This window comes from Mastigoproctus giganteus, chromosome 10 (assembly GCF_048544385.1).
Source record: "Mastigoproctus giganteus isolate SK-2022 chromosome 10, ASM4854438v1, whole genome shotgun sequence".
Lineage (NCBI taxonomy): Eukaryota > Metazoa > Arthropoda > Arachnida > Uropygi > Thelyphonidae > Mastigoproctus > Mastigoproctus giganteus.
Window position 1 is genome coordinate 151,366,764 of NC_143584.1, and position 18,356 is coordinate 151,385,119.

General features: G+C 36.3%; 1 protein-coding gene across 1 annotated transcript in view; it reads right to left on the reverse strand.

The window, feature by feature from the left end:
* The window catches only part of Rif1 (Rap1 interacting factor 1), a 276,189-nt gene that overhangs the window by 199,415 nt on the left and 58,418 nt on the right, over positions 1-18,356 (reverse strand). The window contains exon 5 of the mRNA XM_090383047.1: positions 576-670. Within this exon, the coding sequence (XP_090239173.1) occupies positions 576-670 (95 nt within the window). The remainder of the gene's footprint in view (positions 1-575; positions 671-18,356) is intronic.

The following is an 18,356-nucleotide window of genomic DNA, read 5'->3' on the forward strand; positions in this document are numbered from 1 at the left end:
TTCTTCTATTTTTTTTTCTGACCCCAATCATTTATTTCTGCAAAACTCAAAACTTTACATTTTTGGGATGTTCAAATCATCTGTGATAAAACTGTGCTGTGAGTTTTTAATTTGGTTGTGTAATTCAGACAACTTTTGACTTTGGTTTTGTTCTCAAACCCCCCCCCCCCATTTAACTAAAAGGTTTTTCACTATAGTGATACGGGAATATAGTGCTGTATAAAATTTTTTCTCATCAGAACTTTTAAACAGAATATTGTATATAGTCATATGTTAAAAGTATGAGCAGCATCAGAATTTTTTTTTTTTTTATCGTATGCTGTAAAATGTTTTAATATAAAAAATACATATCAGTCTCTTATAATAATGACCTTTTATGAGCAGGAAAGGGTTAACATGCAAAGGTCCTCAAAAGTTCTTTGCTATAGCACCCATTTTAAACTCTAAATCAAGGCAAAGGGAGTTTGAAACATTCACAATATCTGTAAATTACCTATCGAACAACTTTGTTATGAATATATTGAACTATGAGTGCATGTGTGCATGATGACTATGAAAAACATAACAAGTCTTACCTTTTCAAAAGACAGCATGCTTCAAAGTGAACTGATGCCACGTCTGTATTCTGTACAGCAGGTGCTTCTTCTAAACATGTTAGAAGTTCAGGAAGCTCAAAAAGAGAAAAAAAAAAAGTACACAGATATTTATGTGCAAATATGTATATAAGCGTTCATTTTTTAATTTAAATTAGACAATTGTCATAATTACTTTCTTATTTCCTAATTAATTATTGCTTATTTCTCAATTACTTTAAATTAGACAATTTATTATTGGTCATTGATTAATCTGTTTTTTAAAACCATTACTATTAAAACAATGTTAAGCTAATGGAAAAAGTCAAGTTTCATTATTTGAAACCAGCTTATCCAAACACCTACCTCACCCATCTTCACATAACTGCATTAAAGGCAATTCAATTTACACATTTAAAAGAAAAAATAACTTCCGAGAAAAGAGCAATGTACGTTTATGACTTTTAAACAAAATAATACTTATTTAACATAATGATAGACTTTACAAATACTGCCTAAACTCAAAAAACAAACTGATAATGAGAAAACAGGGTGAAAGAAAATAAATCATCAACTCTATTAAAATTACACATCGAACCGACTCAACCTCCAAATAAAACTAAGAAAACTAGCGAAAAATGAAGCCTGGAAATTATTCAAAAGGTGTGGAGAAGGGTGAAGCTTCTTTAACTTATCAAGTACAAAAACACACACTAAAGCCAAATAACTTATTTTAGAAACTAAGTAAAAAAAAAAAAACGTCTAGAATACTTTATTTAACCCTTAAGTGACAGTGTAGGGTTTACACCATAGCTTGCCGTTTTTGTATGTAGGACAGTTAAAAATTAATTGTTAAGTCAAACCATAAACCATTTTTATTCATTAATAGCATGAAAGACAAGAACCAGAATACCTGAAATGGTTCCTTGAAATACAGTTTTCCACCGACATATTGTATATATTGGGTAATGAAACTGATGCTGATTACTTAGATAAGTGATCAGCATCAGCTGCATCTGCAAAGGAGAGGCTCTCAAGGACAAAATCCTACAGATAACACACATCTTCAGTAACCATGGTTATCGGAAACAATAAAAAAACACAACAGAAAAATTCTCCAACAATACACCCAATAATATTCCTGACAAGGATAAACAATTCATGACTATCCCCTATGCACTATGTATCAGCAAAGAACTAGCTTAAATTTTTTGTGGTTTTAATATCCTTGTCAGGTATATTAAAACCACAAACAGTAAACACTAAAATCCCCCATCTCTACCTCCTCCTTCCAAGATCCTCACCACTAAAAAGCCAAAAAACCAGCTACAATGCAGCAGAGATTGCCCTAAAGCCTACATAGGACAAAGCATGAGAAAACTGATAGACAGAGTAAAAGAACATATACAATGAAAAGGCAGAGAAACAAATTGAGATCCAGCTTTCCATACATGGACAGAGGACCACAAATGAGTATTTTCAGAAATACTACTGGCCACAAACAGACTACTAAGAAGCCTTTTTAATAGGAGCCATACAGTAGCATAGGAACGCCTTGGCATTGGGGCAGGTGTCAAGGGCGGGACTAACAGGCCACATCAGTTCCAGGCCAAACTATTTCGACATCCAAGGCTAACTAACGAAATGGTGCCTCAAGATGATGTAAAATCAGGTTCAGAGCAGAGGGAGGGGTGAAAATGAATTTTGCCAAATGGCACGTTTTCAAGGAGCGATTCAAGCCTGCATACATCCTTAAATCTGAGTACATACTGCACAGCAGCGTAGCTCTATTTGCCATGCAGAATGTACCTTTGAAGGGACCAATTTTGTTATTTCTTAGATCATCTAAGGAATAACAAAATGTTTTCACTGAAATTGAGGAAACTTGCAAAAAAAAAAAAAAGCCAGTTGTGCATGCTGAAGATGAATCGTCGAACTTCAATGGAATAAAAATTTCTTGTTTTTCAATAATTGATTGTATTATAATGCAGTTAAATAAAAGATATGAATCTCTAAAAAAACAGTAGAAGACTAATTTTTTGACTGGTGAAGTATTCCATTCAGTGAAAAAGTGAGACTTTAGAAACTAATGCTATTTTATTGTTAGAAAAATACCCTGAAATTAATTAAGTCCAATTTAAAATTGAAATCATATGCTTTAAATTAAACACCAATTAATTGAAATACAGGTCGACCATCACTAATCCGGCAGCGTTGGGATCTGTGGGGTGCCAGATCACCGGTGGTTATTTTAGCACATAGATTTTACCCAACAGTTAACCACCTCCTTCTACCTTTAACACATTGACTGCCAAGCTAGTTAAAGAAAAAAATTCCCCAGGCTGATACTGCAACCAACCACCAAAAAATATTTAGGAAATAATTTGATTAGTAATTCTAAAATAAATATTGTAATGTCAGTGTTGTCGTTTTTTCGCTTAAAATATAAAAAAAAAAAAAAGTACTTTTTTATGTCACATATATATGGCCAACATGGCCACATATGTTGGTTACTTTATTTCTTGAGAACCCGTGTCAGCCACATACATGTGACGCTATTACGGCATACATATGAAGGTCGTTGGTGATTAGTTTATTGCACGTGTGGCGAGCGCTGCAATAAAACTAATTACAATCAAATAAACTCTCAAACACCGCAATAAGTTTGTCAGTATTGTTAGAGATTTTGTGAAAACAAGTTCATTAGCTGCTGTGTTATCCATCATATTTGTTGCATTTTCCCGCAAGTCTGTATAAGTGTGTTGTAAAAAAAAAAAAAAAAAAATCTAAAAAGGAATGGCTAAAAGAAAATTACTAAGATAAGAGGAACTGAGAGAAATTGCTGGAATTTACAATTAAGCAGAGTTAAACTTCTCATAGACACACCACTTTCGAGTTTTTTCAAAGTTCAACTTTATTATCTGTTATGGACAATGTACAGTGTTCACGCTTTACACCACGAGAGGCACTTCTTTTATGCACTGTAACCATGGCTGGGGCTAAATGTGAGCAGGTTATAATAATAAATGCAGAAAAACAAGTGGGACTGGCTTGCCAGTGTTTATGAGTTTGCACCAACAGCTGATGCTGCAACCAACCACCAAAACAGTAGTGGCAAGTTGGTGTGCTGACCCGGAAAATTTGAAATTACGTTCGCAGAAATTATGTCCGAATCAGCAGTGGAATCTGATTACCAGTGGCCGGATTAGTGACGGTCGACCTGTATTAGAAAACAAAAATACCCATACAATATATCACTTAGATATTTTAAATGTATTGGCTAAATGAGAGTTACAAGAAACCTATCCAAATATTGAAAAAGCTCTTAAAATATGCCTTACAATGCCAACAACAGTAGCCACTGTCAGAAGGAGTTTTAGCAAGTTAAAACTTGTTAAGAATTATTTGAGATCGACATCAGGACAAGAACACACATCATATCTATGTTTCCTTTCAATTAAACATGAACTTCCTTTCAATTAAACATGTAGAGCTGCTGGAACCAGTACAGAGAAGGGCAACAAGATTAGTGAATGGAACAAAGGGTTGCTCTTACGAAGAAAGGCTTAAGTTCTGCAAATTACAGTGTCTGGAGACTAGGCACCGGCGAGGTGACCTGATAGAGGTGTATAAAGCCTTGAATGGTTTGAGCATGCTGAATGCCGATGGGATTCTTCCTCTTGCTCAGAATAATCACCTGAGAGGGCATAAATTCAGATTGAGGAAAGACAGACGTAGGATAGATGTGCAGAAATTTGCCTTTAGCCAGCAGGTAGTTGGTTGGTGGAACAGTCTTCCACCCCTTGTTGTGGAAGTTGATAGCCTAAATAAATTTAAGGCTCAGCTGGACAGGTATTTCAAACGAACGGAGGGGTGAAGTGGAAGTGTTTTTTTTTTTGGCTGATGCTGCACAAGCTTGCTTTCTTGAATCATATGCCCCCTACTAATGCTAACTTGCTAGTAAAAATGTTGTTATTTGGTTTTTAGGAGCATTAGCAACCAAGGCCATATTGCTCCGGGGATATGCAGTGGTCATTCCCTGACCCTTCCACATCCTCCGTATTTGGTGGTCACGGGCTCGAACCCTAGTCTAATCAAGAAGCGTGTGCTATGCACTACTGCTCCTGCCCACCTGGCTACGGAGGTGCCCTGCTAGCAAAATAGACTTCAATGAAATTATCACAAATTTTGCTAACACTAAAGCAAGAATAATTAAGCTTTGATACAATTTAATAATTTTAAGTTCCTATATAATAATTTTATGTAACCTATCCATATAAATCTGTAATTTTATATATTGATATTGTTCCTCTAGCAGTGTTTCTTCTATATTTTTTTTATTTTGTTATTAAATAAGAGAAGTTTATTTGTTTTAGATTATATATGTATACACATAACCAATGATATTTATGTTGCAACTCAATAAAACAATGATAATAGTAGCCATGCACTCCTAATAATATCGGATTTCTATATAACGAAATTGATTGTTCGCTTGAAAAAATTCATTAATTAAAGAGAAATTTCAATATAAAGAAATATGACCTTTTCAATAATTAAAAATAATTGTTGAAAAGATTAAATAAATATATAAATTTTCTAACATTTAAAAACAATTTATTAATATATAGATAAGCGATTTTTTTACATACAGAAAATTTTTTTCATAGTACATGATGCGCACAATATTACTAAACTTAAGAATTATTATTTTGAAAATTTTGCTATCTTTTGTTGTACGCTGGATTTTAACACACAACGATCATTAAAAAATGTTCGTGTTTGTTTTAACACTCAAATACGTATATGTTCAGAGGTTACCCATTTTGGTAAAATGTAACTCTGTCTATATTTAATAACTGTGATGTGATACTGTCATGGTGATTTTTGAAATCGACGCATAAAAATTGGTTAAAAACAGCATTTAAGTTCTTGCAGGTAAAAATCATTTTGGCTAGTGTAATTAAAAGATGCACAGAAGATCAAAGTACAGTCAGTCCTCGTATAACACGTGTTTACACTACACGAATTCGATCATACACGATTTATAATTATATTGGGGAACAATATCGTATATAACATGAACCGAATTCGCTTATGCACGATTCACCTTTGGGTTTACAAGAAATGGCAATCAAATGTGGAATCACCCCAACTGAAAAAAACATGATAGGAATGAAGAGAAGATTCTGAAAATGTAAAGGAATACCTCGCATAGCGCGGTTTCGAACAACATGGGTTTTACTATAGTGCGGTTTACAAATTGAAAAAAAAATTAACTGCATTACGCAACGACAAACATAATAATAATATATATGTATGTAGGTATTATAATGCCAGCACGTAGGCCAATGCATTATGGATTCAAGGCCATTCTGACTGTTGTCGAAACTCCCATTATATACAGACTCTGCCAGCATTCATACATTAGTAAACACTACATTCCGAGCGGTGAGGTCGTTGATTGTGCATAAGCTGTACAAATATTTTTCCTGTGTATTTTTATTAAAGGTTATTTTTTAAAAACGTTATACTCATACACAAATATGAGCGGAAAGAAGAAATGTAATGGCACTGAGTGTTCTTCTAGATCCAAACATCGAATGAGGTATGAAAGTAAGGCAGGTGTTGCAAAATGACATTCGATGTCATAAAGAGATGTATGCAGATAAAAATAAGGAAAAAAACTGTGCTAACTAAACTGATCAGTTATTGTTCAAAATAAAAATACAGTACATATTTCACTTATATTCTTTTGGTATGTACATACTGCAATAAAAATCATTTCTACTGTACTTACTAGTATTTTTCATTTTTATCATTTTAGTTTCTTTTTTTTGCAAGAACTTCGTGTGCATCAATTTATAGTAAACAAACACCTATATATTTTTGCAACTCGACCCATATAATCAAATTGTCGGAATGCATTACATTAAAATACATACTAATAATACCTCGATCAGCGCGGTATTTTTTTGGCACGAATTAACCACGCTATGCAAGGTATTCCTGTATTATGTTTTTTATATCAGTAAAGTGAAAACACATTTCACCATAATAAAGTAAAAACCCACACAACTCCAGCTATCGGTATTATCGCAAATGCAATTAGATTGAGTTTACTACCCATTTATAACAGATTCCACTAGCAGAAATGCAACTGAAAATTGTTTCTATTGTTTTATGGTAGTGGCCATAAATGTGCTTTAATGTGCTCCAGAAATGTGCTTTAATAAAATGTGAGCTAGTAGAGTCACCAATAGAGAGTCACCAACAATAACTAGTTCCTTTGGGACCAGCGCATTCTGCCTTGGAGATTGCTGCTGTGTTGCCTGATGCCCAGGACTGAGCTCTGGCATTGAGTTGGGCAGCTGAGAGCTTGATGGGCCCCTCATTAATTTCTTCGAGGGCATCTACCCTACACCTCAAGCTCTCATAGATGCCCAGTAGAACGCTGAGTTGATGCCTAATTTCTAGACACTCTCTGCACCTGGCACACACAAAGACATCCTCCTTGGCTAGATCATGTTCTTTTCCAGAGAGTTCGGCAAACATTTCACAAGTTGCATATTTTTTTAGGCTGTGATGCATTGGAGAATCGCCCCCCTCAGTTCTCCCCCGAGTCACAGCACTCCTGCCACTTTGTGCCCATTGCTTTGCTGCTCTAGTGTGGGGCATGATATTTTAAAATAATAAGATCAAATTTAATTAATTAATTGTCAATACTACGCTATCTAATAGAATCCTAAATGCAGTGATGCATATTACGCTATATAATTATACGTTAGAGCTACCTAGTTACCACAATTAAAAATTTGAATTCCCTACCACTCTATACAAAAACAATGGCTGCAAGATTTGAACAAAATAACGGTTTTACGTATATTAAGTAGTAATCTACAAAAACTCTTTATATAAATTAAAAATAACCGGCGTAACTATAACTATAGGACTACGTATAAAGTACAATATAAAATAACAATTAGGTAAATTAAAAGGCAAACACTTATTGCTTTTTCGGAGCCTGTAATTCACAGCTGTAATTTTTAAAGAGAGTCAGCGCCCTCTTAAACTCAGTTTACTTTGTGTAAACAGAGTTTGTATTATATGTTGTCTTTATTCAGGGAGAAGAGACAACATACATAGAGAAGGAGTCGCTTTCATAGTAAAGAAATATCTATTAAATTCAATAATAGAAATTCACCCACACAGCTCAAGAATAAGTTTAAGAATAAAAGGTAAAGAAAAAGGAATCTTCATAAAAATAATCCAGGTATATGGCCCAGACTCCTCACATGATGATACAGAGACAGCTGCCTTCTATTCAGACCTCAAGAAACCATAGATAGCACAAACAAAAAAGATATATTAATAATATTGGGAGACTTTAACGTAAAAGTTGGAGACTTTTCGACAGATTTCAGTGACGTATTAGGAAAGTTCGGGATAGGAAACAGAAATGAGCGAGGAGAACTCTGGAACTTCTGCAAAGAAAATAAACTATTCATCAACACACTGTTCTACCACAGATAAGTATACATGGACATCACCAGATGGAAATACAAAAAACTGTATTGACTACATTTTAATAAATAAAAACTGGAAATCATCCATTCAAAATGTTAAAACTCTTAGAAGTACACCGACCATGAACTGCTAGCAGCAACATTAAATATATCGCAGTTTGAAGAAGACAAAATAAAGGAAATTTATGGGAAAACACTACAAGAAAAATTAAAAGATATAAACTATTCATTATCTGTGGAAAATATATGGGAAAAAACTAAACAAATGACTAAAGATGCAGCCTTAGAAACCTTGGGAACAAAATCAAAACCAAATAATCCTTGGATTACAGCAGAAATTTTAGATGTATGGATGGAAAAAAGACAAATGAAAAACCTCCTAAACAAAGAAAATAGTCAAGAAAAAAGGGAAAAATATAAAACCCTAAAAAACAAAATAGACAACCTTTACATAGGTTGTCTATTTTGCTAAAAGGAAATGATTGGAAGACAAAGCAAAGCAGTGCGAAGAGGCAAATAAACGTCATGACTCTAAAACAACTTACCGGGTTATAAAGGAACCATCTAAAACATACATCCCAAAAACACTGACGATGAAATATAAAAACAGGAAACAGGCAAGAAATTAAAAAAATATGGAAAGAATATTCCCAAACCCTGTTCAAAGGGGAAGGAAAAAACACTCTTGCCTTAGATAATAGAAGAGATAAAGCACCCTCGATAACAAAAGAAGAAGTTCAGAAAGCAATTAGCCAAATGAAGAACGACAAGGCACCCAGAAATGACAATATCCAAGCAGAACTATGGAAATTTGGAGGCGATGCAATGTTAAAACACCTCACACAATTGTTTAATCTAATTTTATTTACAGGTGATATATACCAGAAGACTGGAAAAGTGGAATAATAGTACCTATACACAAAAAAGGAGATAAAGAAATTTGTCAGAATTATAGGCCCATTACCCTCTTAAACCATATACAGTGGACCCTCGCTTTACGATATTAATTCATTCCAGAGACACCATCATATCGTGAAAATATCATAATGTGAACCCAATAACACTGTTTTTTGATAATTCGTTCCAAATCCTCAGAAGTTGAAATTTTCGCTATATAACTAAGCTATTTATCTCCGTAAATGGTGATTTTTATAACAGAAATTGTATTATAAGTTTTATATAGAATACTGAACACCGTATTTTCCAGTGTATACCACACACCTTTTATCTAAAAATGTTGTTGTTATTTGGTTTTAGGAGCGTTAGCAACTAAGGCCATATTGCTACGGGGATATACGGTGGCCATTCCCTGACCTTTCCGCATCCTCTGTATTTGGTGGTCATGGGCTCGAACCCCGGTCTAATCAAGAAGCGTGTGCTACGCACTGCTGCTCCTGCCCACCTGGCTACGGAGGCGCCAATTATCTAAAAAAAACTCACCCTAAAATTGTGGTGCATCTTATACACTGGAATAAACAGTAGTAAAAAAAAAAAAGTAAAGTGCAGCCATTATCAACCCACTGCAGGATGGAAGCCTCCTCAACAATTCATGTTGAGGGGAAATGGACCATAATCTGCCACGCTGGTCCAGTGCGGGTTGGCAGATCGACCGTATTCAGCAGTCAGGGGCTTGAACCCCGGTCTACTCAAAGAGTGTGTGCTACTGCACTCCCGCTCCTGCCCACTCGGCTACGGAGGCCTTGGAATAAACAGTAGAGCATGATACAAATTTAAAAAAAAAAAAAAAAAGATAAAAAATGTGGTTGGTGGCACACATTTTTACTTATTCCCTCCCCACCCAAAAAAAGTTGTTTAAAATGATAATTGATAATTATAAACACTGAAAAAAAAAAAAAAAAAAAATGGTAATTTGCATTTAACTTACATTGGAAAAGCTGTGTCAATGGTGGTGTGGTGATGGAGCTGGAAGAGAACCTTTTACCATCAAGACAACCTTCAGGATCTGGTGTTCTTTCCAATCGCTACCTCTTGCTACTTATGGTATAAAAACTGTCCAAAGTGGTTTGCTTTTGGTGCTTTCTCTGAAGGTTCTTGAAATAACTTAACACTTGATCTTCAAATTTGCAGGTCATCAATTCAGTGGTTTCAATATCTGGATTTTTTCTACTGTCCTCTTCACAATATCCCACGCAGCAAACATGTCCTGGCGAAGGTAAAGAAAGCCTTCACGAGAAGCATGCAAAAGTTTGATGAAATTTACTGGTAAAAGTACTTTGCCATAACGGCATTTGTATTGTTGCTCACTCAGTCGGTAAACAGACAGTGGGTGTTATCGGTCAGGAGTAGAAATTGAATCCCATGGGAGATTGAAACCCTCCCGAAGTGGAGGGGGTAACCTGACCTTTTTTTCTTTAGAATCAATGGTGGACTAGTGGATAAATTGTTTATTAAGAAAAAAAAAAAAAAAAAGGCAAAGCCCACACGAGAAGCACGGAAAACTTAGAAAAAGTTTACCGATGAAACTACGTTGCGAACATTTTTTAGGACGCCAGAACTTCCAATATGACTCTGTTCATGATTCAATTAGTGATTCTAAAGAAAAAAGGTCAGGTTATCCCCCTCCACTTCAGGAGGGTTTCAAGCTCCCGTGGGATTCAACTTCTACCGGTAAATTTCATCGAACTTTTGCATGCTTCTCGTGCAGGCTTTCTTTACCTTAGCCCTGTCCTTAATTTCTTGAGTGCACAATCATCCTCCTCATGTTCCTCATCTTCACTGTCATGCTCACCCATCTGCTCTAATTCATGGAGCTCCTCTGTTGTCAACTCCTTCCGTGGTCTGCAATTAACTCCTCCACATCCGCTGCATCAATCTCTAGAGCCAAGGACTCACCAAGTGTGATAATTTCCTGCTCTAGAACACCTTCAGTTTCAAATCCTTCAAAATCATGGATGACTGAAGGCCATAAGTTCTTCCAGGCTGCATTGAGGCATCGAGCTGAAACTTCATTCCAAGAACTGACAATCATTTGTACACAGTCTAAGATGTTAAACCTGGTCTTCCAGAATTCCTTTAAAGTCATGGCTTTGTCTCCTGAAGTCTCTTCAAAGCACCTTCTTTGTGTAATTTTTTTTAAAGTTAGCAATCACTTGCTGATCCATCGGCTGAAGCAGAGGGGTGGTATTGGGTGGGAGAAATTTGACAGTAATGAAGTTAAATTGCTCCTCAAGAGATCGGGCAAGTTGGGGATCTCAACCTGGAGCATTATCCAAAATTAACAGTGCCTTTTCTAAGTAACCTTTGACTGAAGGAGAAAACACTTCAAATACCCATTCATTGAAGAGGTGTCTTGTCACCCAGGCCTTCTTGTTACACCGCCAAAAGACACCCAACCTGCTTTTGATGACCTTTTGCTGTTTAAACACTCTGGGAGTTTCTGAATGGTAAACCAATATTGGCTTAAGTTTAAAATCACCACAGGTATTGGACCCTAATAGCAGAGTAAGCCTATCCTCCATAGGCTTATGACCAGGCAATGAGGCCTGTTCTTTTGTGATGTATGTTTGCCTAGGCATCCTTTTCCAAAAGAGGCCCATTTCATCTGTATTAAAGACTTGTTGAGGAAGGTAATCCTCCTTCTCAACAAGCTATTAAAACTCCACCTTAAAGAGTTTTCAGCTGCTTCCTGATCAGCACTGCAAGCCCCTCCATGCCTTATGATACATTTAATATCAGACCTTTTTCTAAAACAGTCGAACCAACCTTTGCTGGCTTTAAAGTCCCCATATCACGTATCATTAGCTGAAGGTGTTTTAGTCTTTAAGTCCTCAAAAATGTATTGTCCAGGAACTGTAATACCCTCCATTCATTTTTCTTTTATCCACAGCAACAAAAGCCTTTCCATTTCTACAATCAGTTCTCTGCCTTTTTAGACTGTGTTAGATTCATCACTTACTTACATTAACTTAGGTTTTCTTTTTGTTTCACTATGGTAGAAATGGTTGACTGTGAAAAGCCATATTTGCACACCAATGAACTAATTTTAGCACCATCATCATGTTTTTTTCACTATTTCTTGTTTAATTTTAATTGAAATTTTCTTCTTACTGCACTCTTTAGGGACCATATTATGCAGTGTTGTACGTTCAAGAATTCAATACAGTAAATTTATGGAAAGTAAGCACAAAAAAAAAAAAAAAAATCACTTGAACTAAAGGATACGAAAACAAAACACGTGCCCAACACGTTTACAAATGCTGCTATTGGCTGAGACAAAGGACTACATGGTCCAGTCGGAGACAATCGTAAGCCATTGTAGAGCAAAATAAGTAGGCACCAGTGCTCACTCGTTAGTAGAATCAGCCACTGAAATCATTAACAAAACTTGCTATGTTTTGTTATAAGAATGAATTTTGAATGCCTTTGTGATATTTTTCTAAAGCACGTTTCTGGAGGTCACGACCATAAAACAATAAAAACAATTTGCACTTTCCGGTTTATTGGGTTTTTCTGTTAGTGCAAGCTATTATAAACGGGTAGTAAACTCGATCTTATTGCATTTGCGATAATACCGATAACTGGAATTCTGTGGGTTTTTACTTTACAGTATTATGGTGAAATGTGTTTCCCCTTCACTGAAATCATATAAAAAACAAAAATAAATTTTCAGAATCTTCTCTTCATTCCTATTTTTTAAGCTCCATTTAATAGAATTAAAATTCAATTCGCAAACGTGATAACAATATCCTGCGCTTACTACATATCATATAGTGAAAGGTATTTTATTATGGAGTCCATTGTACAGTGATTTGATCATATAGCGAACCCATCGTAAAGCAGGGATCAAATGTATATAAAATATTTATAAGGATCTTACAAAATAGGATACTTAAAACATATGAAGAAACAATAGGGGAAGAACAAGCAGGATTTAGAAGACAGATCAGCAATAGATCAAATATTCACACTAAACATCATTGCAGAAAAATATTGGAATAAGAAGAAATCTCTTTATCTGTGCTTCATCGATTTCAAGCAGGCATTTGACTCTGTAAACAGAGAAAATTTAATGAAGCAAAAACTACAAAAAATTCTAAAAATAAAAGAGCAATAGTAAAATTCAACAACCTTAAAACAGAGAAATTTGAAATAAAGAAAGGAGTCGTGCATGGATGCCCTTTATCTCCATATCTATTTAATATCTACCTAGAAGAACTAATGAAATCAATTGAAGAAAAAAAAGAGGCACAATAATCAATGGAAAAAATATAAACTACATAAAATATACAGATAATATTGTGATTTTAACAAAAACCAAAGAACAACTAAAAGAAATATAAACAAACATTGATAAAGCAAGTAACAATTATGGAATTAATATTAATATAAATAACACCAAAGTAATGCAAATCGGCAAAAACATAGAAGACAAACATAAACATCCAAAATCAACAAATAGAACAAGTACAAAAATTTGTATACCTGGACTCTCTAATAACCGGAAACCTAAGTATCATTGACCAAATTAATCACAGACTGAACATCAGATGGACAAACATGAACAAATTCAAAAACATATGGAAGAGCAATAAAATCTCAAATAGTCTAAAAATTAAACTATATGAAACTGTCATCATACCCAGAGCAACTTATGGATCAGAGAATTGGAGAATAAATAAGAAAGAAAGACAAAAAATAATGTCATTTGAAATGAGATATCTAAGGAAAATCAATAAAACAAATTGGAGAGAACATAAATCTAATGAACAAGTAAGGAGAGAGCTAAATTTTGAATGCAGAATTTTGAACAAAACACGTGCCCAACATGTTTACAAATGCTGCTATTGGCTGAGACAAAGGACCACGTGCTCCAGTCGGAGACAATCGTAAGCCATTGTAGAGTGAAATAAGTAGGCACCAGTGATCACTGGTTAGTAGAATCAGCCGTTGAAATCAACATAATATACAGCAGATCTAAAAAAACAACTTCAGTGGTTTGGACATGTGAACTGGACGAAACAACATGCCTAAGGTAGTACTGATGACAATAAGAATTGGAGATGAGAGACCACCAGGAAAACTCAAAAGAGAATGGCTCCAATGCCTAAAGGAAAACACAGGATTTCAGAGTTATCAACAAATGATGCAAGATTCGAGAGATCGACAACAATGGAGGGCGATATCTAAATAGGGACTCAACGCATGCCAAATGGAAAAGTAGAATGATGATGATGACAAGTTTGTATTAACGAGATTTTACTGTATATCATAAAATGTCACTGATTATTTTTATTGCATTAATAAAATAAAATAAAAAAAGAGCAGAAATAAAATTGGTTAAAATCTGCACCCAGGACTCTAAGACAGTTAAATGTTGTAAACACAGAGTGGAGAAAAAAAAAAAAAAAAAAAGGTACAAAACTTTACTGGAATCTCAAACCGAACCTTTGAATTGAATTTTTTTTGAATGGGGCTCAAATTTATCTTTTTGATCCCTTTATTAAAAAAAAAAAAAAAAAAGAAGAAGAAGAAGATAACATATGCTGCTCTATTTCAGAAATACTAAAAGGATAGAAACCTCTTGTACAATATTTTTGTTGCATTATAATTATATATCAATCTATTTCATACTTTTCTTTTTTTTTTTTTATCAAAACAGCAAACACAAGAGGTATTAGAAACTATAGTATTTAGTATTGTGCACAGGTTAGAAGCCCAAGAGAGATTTTGGGGGCACTGCCCCAGATGTGGGAACACAATTTCCATGGCAGGGTGGATTTGCGATTTGTACGGAGTGAACAGCTGTTTGGAAGAAAAGTAATAGCAAAAGCGAAAACCAAGTTTTTTCGACGAAGAGGAAGCAATATTTATAATGTGCTTGTGCCAAGAGAAATTAAGAAATTAGAAGTCAGGGTAATCCCAAAAGAGATATATCATTTTGCCTAGAAATCGGAGTGTCACCAAAGATAAGCATAGGAGCAGAAGAATCCTTTTTGCGAGATATAAGACAGGACTGAGTTTTAGAAGGATTGAAATCAACTAATTGAAATCGGTATTTAAGGAATTGGTAGCGGATATTCGTGAAGTTGAAACTGATTGAGCAGGGTGAGGTTTCTCAAAATGGAAAGTGGAATGCAATGTACTGTCATTAACAAAACTATGGATATGATTTCCAGTCAACAGAAGAAGAATATTAATATACAAGAGGAAAAGAGCAGGAGAAAGAACTGAACCTCTGAGAACACCAGCATTGGTGGAGAAGTTAGAAGACAGACAGCCATCTAGCATCACCTACAGTGAGCGGTCAGAGGAAAAAAACTGGATAACCAATTACAAAAAATAGTCGGCAAAACATAAGATGGAAGCTTGTAAGAAGACCTTTATGCCAAATACGATCGAAAGCCTTTGAGATATCAAGAGCAACTGCTTGTGTGTTTCACTGAACTTTTCCATTGAATTTGTCCATAAATGGGTAACATAAGGCATAATATCACTAGTGGATCGACACTGATGGAATCCATACTAGCAATCGTTGATCAGACAGAAGGTTTCTAGGTAGTTTAAGAGTTGGTGATTAATTGATTTCTTCATTACTTTAGAAAGAGTAGAAGTAATTGCAATGGGACGATAATTGGATGGGAGGGATTTGTCACCCCTTTTTAGGAACTGGCTGGATATGAGCAAATTTCCAAGCAGAAGGAAAAACACCATTGGAATAAGAAAGTGAACAAAGAACAGGAGTAAGTTCAGGAGCACAGGTTTTGAGGACAAGTGGAGAAATACCATCGGGACCTGGAGCTTTCTTAGCATCAAGATTCATCAAAATCCTTCTGACATCCTTTTGACGGAAGACCACAGGAGGCACTGAATGCAGCGTGTTGGGAATGGTGGCAGATGTTTTACCGAGATCATTAATACATGAGTTGGAAGAAAAATGGGATGCTAGCAGGTGAGCTTTATCCTTGGCTCAAGTGACAACAGAACCATCTGGTTTTGACAGAGGTGGAAGCAGAGATGGGCAAAAGTTGCGGCCAATAATTTGGCAAAAGACCAGAATGCTCGGCTACCATTAGGGCAAGAAGCTAGTTTTCTACTCTTAGCCTGTTCAAAATCTAGTTTGGACTGATAAATAAGTGCTTTACAATTGTTTCAAGCTTTGGTGTAGGCGGAAAACAAAACTGAAGAAATGGAATCAAGCCAATTATGCAACGTTCTTCTCTTGAACAGCTTCAGTACATTTATAGGAAAATCAAGGTTTACATAAAGAACAGGATTTTAAGGTGGAGTGTGGAATAAAGGATTCGATTCCTACAAGAATAATTTCACTGACATGATCCAACCAAGGAAAAGAAGAAAAGAAATCTCACGGGTCATCCCATTTTGCATTATTGTAAGGCCAAACAACATGAGGTTGGGAATAGCCATGAGATACAGACTCCATTGGAGAAGAGACAATCACCAAGTTGTGATACGAGGTGCCTAAAGGACCACTCACTTCAACTGTGTACTTAGAAGGGTTGTTCGTAAGAAAAAGATCAAGCGTGTTTGCTGTATGGTTAGGATTGTCCAGAATTCTGGTGGGTAAATGAACAAACTGTGTGAGGTCATTAGTAATTGCAAAAGCCTTAGTATCTCGACCTGCTGGGTCTGTGTGACTAGAAAATGAAAACCAGCTAGAGTTGTGAACATTAAAATCACCAAGGAAAATTACCTCACTGTTAGGAAAGTTGGACTGGAGAGAGTCAAGTTGCAAAGAGAGGAAGTCAAAGAGCTCCAAGTGGAGTTGAGAGAATGGTAGAGACAACAGATGAATCTGACAGAATGAGGTATAGAGATTTTAAGCCAGAGAAGATCGAAAAGAGGAGATTCCAAGTCTCTGACAGGGAATATCGGAACGGATATATGCACAAGTACAACCATTGAGGCGAAAGGAATCACACAGTGAATAATTTGGGCAACTGAGATGAGCATTGGTTGAGTCAACCAATAACTGTGATTCTGTCATAAAAAGTACGTAAGGGTTTGACAGAGTGTAAGTGGTAATGGACATCATTGAGAATAGAATTGAGACCACATATATTTGTGAAATGAACAAGGAACTGTTTGGGAGGTTTAGATCTTTTCGCAGATAAGTTTGCTCTATTAGTGGCGCCTCCGTAGCCAGGAGGGCAGGAGCAGCAGTGCGTGGCACATGCTTCTTGATTAGACTTGGATTCAAGCCCGTGACCACCAAATACAGAGGATGCGGAAAGGTCAGGGAATGACCGCCACATATCCCCGGAGCAATATGGCCTTAGTTGCTAATGCTCTTAAAAACCAAATAACAAACAAACAGCTCTATTAGTTTGACAATTCGTGGTGTATTCAATAGTAAGAAAAGTGGGGGGAGGACATTGTATGATGTAATGAAATTTTTGGATATGCTGTACACATGGCATGGTAAGAACAAACCCAGATCCTTGACATAACATGGCTTCAACAATCCCCGCCCCCCCGCATACACATTACTCGGACTCCCTCCAGTCACTATCTGGCAGAGTAGAGGAAGCAAGATTATACACTAGTTGATCCAGAAGCTTCCTAGAGAGTTATCAATGGGTTCAGTCCAGTGTACTAACTAGCGGCCAGCCTGCGAACACCATTTTAGAGCTGTACCCTCGAAATGTAAGGAAGTTTGGATCTTGCCATGGTGTTCATTATAACCTCAAAAGACATCAATCATACTGCATGATGGAAGAGATGGGGGAGGGTTGACCAGAACTTAGCTCTGGAGATTAACATGGGTTACACCACTTCATGCCTCCAATAAGCAAAGTGGTGGTACTGCACCGGTTAATGAGTCATCTACCACCTAGTATTTCCTGGCGACACAGAGGGACAGCATTCCTCCGTGTGGTGTGGGCACCACACCTTGACACCTTGCTTACGGCTATGCAAGGTTGTTGTTGTTGTTGTTTGGTTTTCAGGAGCATTAGCAACTAAGGCCATATTGCTCCAGGAATATGCGGTGGTCATTCCCTGACCTTTCCGCATCCTCCGTATTTGGTGGTGACGGGCTCGAACCCCGGTCTAATCAAGAAGCGTGTGCTACGCACTGCTGCTCCTTCCCACCTGGCTACGGAGGCGCCGCTATGCAAGGTGCCAACTTATACGTTGGTTCACACCTGAGTGTCACCCACAGCGTGCTTGTGCATGGGGGTTATACACAGGATTACTAACAGTCCCACCATCATGAAGGTGGAAGCAGAGGATTTGGCTGTCACAAACCGGACTTCGCCGAAATTGGGTCCACTTGACT